General features: G+C 37.9%; 1 protein-coding gene across 1 annotated transcript; it reads right to left on the bottom strand.

Annotated features, from left to right (window-relative positions):
• Positions 1-5,114: 5,114 nt before the first annotated feature.
• DEFB127 (defensin beta 127) lies at positions 5,115-6,984 on the bottom strand. The gene is given in 2 exon segments (XM_060124851.1): positions 5,115-5,368; positions 6,936-6,984. Coding segments are annotated over 2 exon segments (303 nt in total).
• Between the last annotated feature and the right edge of the window lie 508 nt (positions 6,985-7,492).

The following is a 7,492-nucleotide window of genomic DNA, read 5'->3' as shown; positions in this document are numbered from 1 at the left end:
CCAGTTCAAAGATTTTATCCTTCCACCTCCCTGTGCAGGCTAGAACTATAACTCTAGTGGCTTGAAATGGAGGAAGGGACATCTTCTGACTCTAGGACACATTCCCCTCCAAGACTGCCTCATGTGACTGGTTGTTTCCAACCCATTATTGCACACAAGATCACACACATTCAGAACCTGCACATATTCACTGACATGCTTATGCACACTTTAGCCCCCAGTCCTGACTGCATCCCAGGAGCTTTCTGAGGTCACTTCTTTCATTCACTCACTGTTTCCTGAGGCTTGATTCCCAACACGCCCTCCAGACTTGGAACCTAATGTGATTGCCTCACCTGGGGGGTGGAAGTGAATGAGGACTGTGTGCGCTGACCACGTGATATGCATCCTGGCATCCAGGTTGTGTAGGAGTGCAGTTAACACTGTTGTCTGCCAGGCTCTGGAAATCTTCTTCAGTCAGAGGAGGCAAGAGGCCATGTTCATGCAGCAGCAGCAGCTTCCTGGTTCTTAGTGACACAGGTGCTGATTGCTGCATTAGCATACTGGGTAACAGTGTGCTGGTGTTGGCTTGTACTGAGTAGATAGAGCCAACTGTGAGCATCTCTTTCCAACTCCATATTCAGTGACTTCACATTATAGCTTGAAATAAACTATGTGGGAGAATTTACACAAGGAAATTAGCAAATACTTTAAATCAGGTCCGCATCCCCACCTTGGGAGCTGGTTTATCAGTGCACTGTGGTTGTTCAGATTGTGCAATAAAGTACTAACATTTTTTTTAACTTGATGAAAAATGACTTTTTTTGTGGTTCACTTTATTAACCAGTAGGGAAACTGTTGGTCAGATTGGTCAGCCTTGGTGCAGGCAATAAAGAGACACATTGTCTGTAGGTTTTCTCATAGATAGATATTGAATGTTTCAAACACTTTTCCTGCATTTATTTAGAGGCTGTACATTATTGAGATAAAAAGCCTAAATTTTTAAAAAGAAAATTAAATGCAAGTAAAGCAGGAGGAAGGTGATGATTAAGAGGAGAACAAAACGTTGAGAAATATAAGGAGAGAAGAGTGTTGAAATCCCCAAATATAATTGAGGATTTCTCTATTTCTCTATTTTAGTTCCACCAGTTTTTATTTCAAAGTTCTATTCTTAGCTGCATTCACATTTAGTGAATATATTTTCTTGGCAAATTAACTTCTTTACGTCCATCTTTATCCTTGCTAATATTCCTTGTTTTGCAATCTACCTTGCCCAGTATTAATATAGCCACTTCAGCTTTCTTTTAATTAATGTTATATGTAATTAAAAAAATTTTATCTACTTTTTTTTAATATTTAAAGAGCTTTTTTGGTAGTCAGCAAATAGTTAGGTCTTCTTTTTTAATGCAATCTTTTTTGTTTGTTTGTTTGTTTGTTCGCAGTACACGGGCCTCTCACTCTTGTGGCCTCTCCCGTTGCGGAGCACAGGCTCCAGACGCGCAGGCCCAGTGGCCATGGCTCACGGGCCCAGCTGCTCCGCGGCATGTGGGATCTTCTTGGACCGGGGCATGAACCCATGTCCCCTGCCTTGGCAGGCGGACTCTCAACCACTGCGCCACCAGGGAAGCCCTGTGCAAAAGCTTTTAAGTTTCATTAGGTCCCATTTGTTTATTTTTGTTTTTATTTCTATTTCTCTAGGAGGTGGGTCCAAAAGGATCTTGCTGTGATTTAGGTCATAGAGTGTTCTGCTATGACATAAATCACAGCAGAACACTCTATGTCATAAATGTCAGTTTTAAGCCACATAAAAGTTCATGTCAAGACAGAGGATCATAATGAAAACAAATTGTATGAAGGACAAGTGTGTAAACATTTCTGTGTATGATATGTTCTGTTTGTTTTACGTTTTGATGTTTAGTTGATTTTGTTTACATAGAATTAAAGCAACATTACTGTATTTGTAATTACAATTGAGAAAATTTCATGGTCAATATTTGTCCCCATAGTCCTCATGTAATCTAAGTTCTATTTATGTACTCTTATCTAAGAAAAATGAGAAGATTTTTAATATAATAATAAACATACCATATGCTAAAAATTTGTGGGATATTGCTAAAGCTATGTAGAGAGGGAAATCTATAGCTTTAAAATGTTCATGTATGTGGGGCTTCCCTGTTGGCGCAGTGGTTGAGAATCTGCCTGCCAATGCAGTGGACATGGGTTCGAGCCCTGGGAAGGTCTGGGAAGATCCCACATGCCACAGAGAAACTAGGCCCAGGTGTCACAACTACTAAGCCTGCACTCTAGAGCCCATGAGCCACAACTACTGAAGCCCGCGGGCCTAGATCCCGTGCTCCGCAACAAGAGAAGCCACTGCGATGAGAAGCCGTGCACTGCAATGAAGAGTAGACCCCGCTCACTGCAACTAGAGAAAAAGCGCGTGTGCAGTAACGAAGACCCAACGCAGCCAAAAATAAAAAAATAAACAAATTTTTAAAAATGCTCATGTATGAAATGAAGAAAGGCTAAAAATAAGAGAGGTAAACATCATCTAACAATGTTAGAAAAAAGGGCATATTAAAACTAACAAAGTAGAAATAAGACATATTACACATTTAAAACAGATGATTTTATTGCATGTGAAGTTGTTTGAAAAATAAGTGAAAATAAAAACATTAAAGAAATGGAAACTAAACAAAAATTAGTAAAGAAAATTTGGTTTTTGTAAAGACTTATCAAATTAAGTGAATAGTGAGACATCAAGAAAAAAGCGGAGACACAAACAATGGTGAAATGAAAAAGTAGACATCACTATATATCTTACAGACATTAAAAAGAAAAAGAAGACTTTACAAATTATTTTAGGGAAATACATTTGAAAATCTTAACAAAATGGGAAAAATAATAAAGCAAAAATACAAAAGCTAACTAAAAGAAATAGAAAATGAGAATTGTCCTTTAAGTCTTCAAGAAACAACCTATAATTTGTATACTTCCTATAAAGAGTTGAATCTTAGTTGATTCTATCAAATGTTTAATGACGGTATAATACGAAGCCTCTTGGATAAATAGGAAAACAGAGACTCCTGCTAAATTGATTTTGTGTTTAGTTTTTTAATTTAAATAAACTTTTAATTTTAGAACAGTTTTCTATCTATAGAAAAGTAATACAAAGATAATACAGAGAGCTCCTGTATACTCCTCATCCAGTTTTCCTTATTGTTAACATCTTATAAGACCATGATGCCTTTGTCACAGTTAAGTACATTGTTATTAACTAAGCTCTGCCCTTATTATAATAGTTTTTCTTTAACCTCCTTTTCCTGTTTTAGGAGACCATGCAGAATATCACATTACCTTTAGTTGTCATGTCTCTTTATCTTCCTCTGGTCTGTTACAGTTTCTCAGAAATTTCTTGTTTTTGATGAGTTTGACAGTTTTGAGGAGTATTGGTCAGATATTTTGCAGAATGCCACTCAGTTTGGGTTTTTCTCATTGTTAAACTGGGTTATGGGTTTTGGGGAGGAAGACGACAAAGGTGAAATGCCATTTGCATCACATCACACGTTCATGCTATCCATATGATTTTTCCATAAAATCTAAAACATGATTTTATGAGGTTTACCCATTGTAAAGTGACCCTTTTGCTCCTTTCCGTAGTCTACTCTTTGGAAGGAAGTCACTAAGCACAGCCCATATTCAAGGGAGAGGGAGGTGAAGCCCCACCTCCTTGGGGAAGAAGTATTTACATAAATTACTTGGAATTCTTCTGTACAGAAAATCTGTCTCTTCTCATCCATTTATTTATTTATTTATTCATATCAGTATGGACTCATGGATGTTCACTTCTACCTTGTATTATAATCTAATGTTATGTTATTTATCTTACTGCTCAAATTGTCCCCATTTTGGTCATTCAAAGCTCTTTCAAAGTGACTCCTATGTCCCATTAATATGCGCCATCCTTCTGATTTTTTTTAACATCTTCATTGGAGTATACTTGCTTTACAATGGTGTGTTAGCATCCTTCTGATTTTTAAAGCGTGTCCTTACTTTATGGCACTACGAGACACTTTAGGCTCATCTTGTATATTCCCCTGCCCCAGCCCTAGGACAGGAGATAAGAGGATAATTAAGAGAACACATACCATAAATTCATGATGGATACTACAGTGGTGAAATAATATAAGAAACAAAACTGAAAAATAAGTGTGAAAAGTAGTTGGAAAGAAAATTTTCATGTTAATCACATCCAAAAGGTATAATTTTAAGAATTAGGTTGAGTATATAAATGGATAGTCATTATGTCATCTTGCATATCAAGACAGCAATAAAATCTCATACAATACTGCAATTCAGACCAGTTCCTAGGTCCTTTACATTTCCTCCAAACACCTAAGGGCTCCAGTCACCTCAGTAAAGGATGCGTTACTAGTGGTAACACATTAAACAACGACAACAGCAAAGAAACAACTAAAAACTTTGTCTTGGAGTTACATATTTATGTCTGCCTCCACCTTATATGGTGAGCTCCATAACAGTGGACTGTTATTCTTGTCTATCTTCCCAGCTCACTGCTTTTACACAGGAACTAAAGAAATTAGACTTCCCCATAGTTCAACTTTGGGTACTCTATTCTTAAACCAAACAAAATGCATGTATATTCTCCTAAAATGTCCTGTCTTTTCTAATTTCCTTCCATTTGTTGATTTCATCTTTTTCACTCAAAGTACCTTCTCTACTAACACTCACCTGTTGAAATCCTACACATTTCACAAGGCACAACTTTAATCCTAAACTCACTCACATATTTTTGTGAATACTCAACTTCATATTTCCCTCTCCTGAATTACAGGTCTACTTTCCTGAGTTTCTCCTTCCAGTCTTCCATGTTATAGATTTTTTAGTGTACTGGTTGTATCCCCTTTTCAAGGGGAGGTTCTGAGTTGTCCTTATCAATTCATCATTTGATATATTGAATGTTCAACCTCTGGTTAAAGAGCAATGAGTCAGAAAACTGGCAATGAGATTTATTAGACTGAGATCTAGGAACAAGAAGGGACAGGATGTGGACCTCTTCACCTCAGTTTATTGGAATAGGTTGAGAAATAAACTAACAGAAAATTGTGCTTGATTTATGTAAACGTTTTGTTGGAGTTTGTATAATTCTGTTCATCTGCATAATACTCTTGTGGAAAAGTAAATGCATATGTCACTTGCTTTGGACGAGGTGGTCTGGTAATTTTTTTACGTGCTTCCAGTTCCATAATATTGAGGCAACAATATCTCCCATTTTCACATAGTACTTCACGTATTTGTGTTGTTTTGCATATTTTCCTGCAGAATCCTCGTATGTATTCACCTCAGCATTTCTTAAGTTGTTTGGTTACTGTGCACATAAAGAACAATAGGCCAAGGTCACTGTTTGAAACAAAAGGCAACTTTAGTCATAGGGAAGACAGAGAATGTTTGTAGGGATAAAGTATATGGGAGACCCAGAGAACATATACCAGTAATATTCCACAGAGGATTCTCCAAGAGGGTGAACTTCAGTGTTTATGTCTAACTGATCACTCATATTTTATTCCTCTAAGGTTTTGGGCTTCCATCCTACATCTGATGGACTTCACCAAGAGCAACAGATCTTATTTGGGAAAATAAAGGAGCTGAATCCTTGATTTCAGGCTATGGATCTATGCTCCATCTGAGAACCTCAGAAAATCTGCCTCTATTTGAATGCTTCCAGAGTACTACTTCCCTACCACCGCTCGGAATACAATAATTTGTTACTAGGTATTTATGTCTGAATCAAACTCTGCTCTTGGGTTCATACTTGCTACCATGGTCAAGAATGACTTTTTTTTTGGTCCAGTCAGATATTTTTACCCTCAACTTTCTTCCTCCCCCATTACTTCTCAGTATTGTACATTTTTGTCAATGCATATCTTCTTTTGGCTTCTATGTCATCACAACAATCTTGGGTTTGTTTTATCCCTCTATGACCTCTCATTCTCTTTCTATCTCCAGAGGAAAGAATTTCTCCAGACCTTTGCTCACCTTGATATGTCTACTTTAGTGATCCTAAATATTTTCAATAATCTAAGAGTTTAGGATGTTCACATTTTGGCTTTGGCACTTGTACTATCCTCTGGAATAAACCCCAGAGGATGAGACTGAGAACAAAGATGCAGCCTTCAACACCAGGTTCTAGAGATTCCTTTGATTCTTAGGAGTTTAAGGCTACAGATAGACCATTATTATTCCTATAATAAGGGACAAATATAAGGGGTCTGATTTTGAAAGAGGAAAGGAAGCTAATTTTTAAGTTTTTAGTATGTGCCAAGCCCTGTGCTAGATGTTTTACACGTTTTTGTCATTTAATAAATCCCCTATGAGCCAGGTGTCATTACCTCCACAAATGAGGAAATTAAGGCTCAGCCAGTCTTCACCTTTTATCCAAAGTCGATAAACTAGTAGATGTTGAAGGCATGTTTCTAAAACCTGAATCCAAAGTTTGTTCTCCTTCCACTGTTCACACACTGTAGTAAAATAGATTAAAATATATCTACAGTATGAGATTGGAAGAAAATATGGCTGGGTGCCAGAGTAAAATCTGTATCCAAAGAAATAAGGGCATCCCCAGCTATTGGTCTTATGTCTTTCTGTAATGAGTCCTTCTCAGAGGAAATTATGACCTATTTCAGCTCTATGAATACTCCTTTTTTAAAAACAGTAGCATAGTAGAAGGGCTCAGGAAGAGGGAATTTCTGATGACACTGGATGGACTTCAGCCATCCTTAGGGCCCTATCTCTTCCTACTGTGAATTATAAAATTCTCTTGGGTTCTTGAAAGTACTCCATCCATTGTTGATTTGAGTGAGCCCCCGGAAGGCAGCTACGCTCACCACTATAAAACCAACGTGGTCTGAGTCAGCCCCTGGAAATCTCTGGGTTACCTGTGAAGTTTTGGAACAGCAGAGTTGCAATGATCAGGAGGAGCCTCATGGCCAGGCTTCCAAGAGGAGGTGACAGCCAAGGCTCTTTGTCCACTATGTCATCTCCCTCAGAGACTTAGATTCTTATGCACTGAACCAGAACAGATGCTATGATACGAAGCGTGCCCCTAAACTTCTGAACTGTGGACTTTTTATCACGTGGGCAGGCACAGGAAATATGTTTACCCACTTTACCCACACATGGAATTCAGAGACACAGTGTGTTCCATCCCATCACACCTGATGCCATTCTGTAGGCTGTAGACTGCTGGTGAGAAAACTCTGTGCTTTCTCTACTTTGGCTGTCTGCCCAGATAGACCAAGGTAGACATGTACTCACTTCTAGGAATGAATAAGGAAATAGAATAAATGAAGCCTATTCCATCGACTGCATTCGGCTAAGTCTAGGTCTCTAGGTATTTTGTCTATCACTTCAGCCAGTCCAAATGGTAGCCGATTTTTATTCTTATATCCTAGCTAAATTTACAGACAAGCAATATACAATGATGGAAGATTAA

This window comes from Lagenorhynchus albirostris, chromosome 15 (genome assembly GCF_949774975.1).
Source record: "Lagenorhynchus albirostris chromosome 15, mLagAlb1.1, whole genome shotgun sequence".
NCBI classification, from domain to species: Eukaryota; Metazoa; Chordata; class Mammalia; order Artiodactyla; family Delphinidae; genus Lagenorhynchus; species Lagenorhynchus albirostris.
This window is presented reverse-complemented; position numbering and strand designations above follow the sequence as displayed.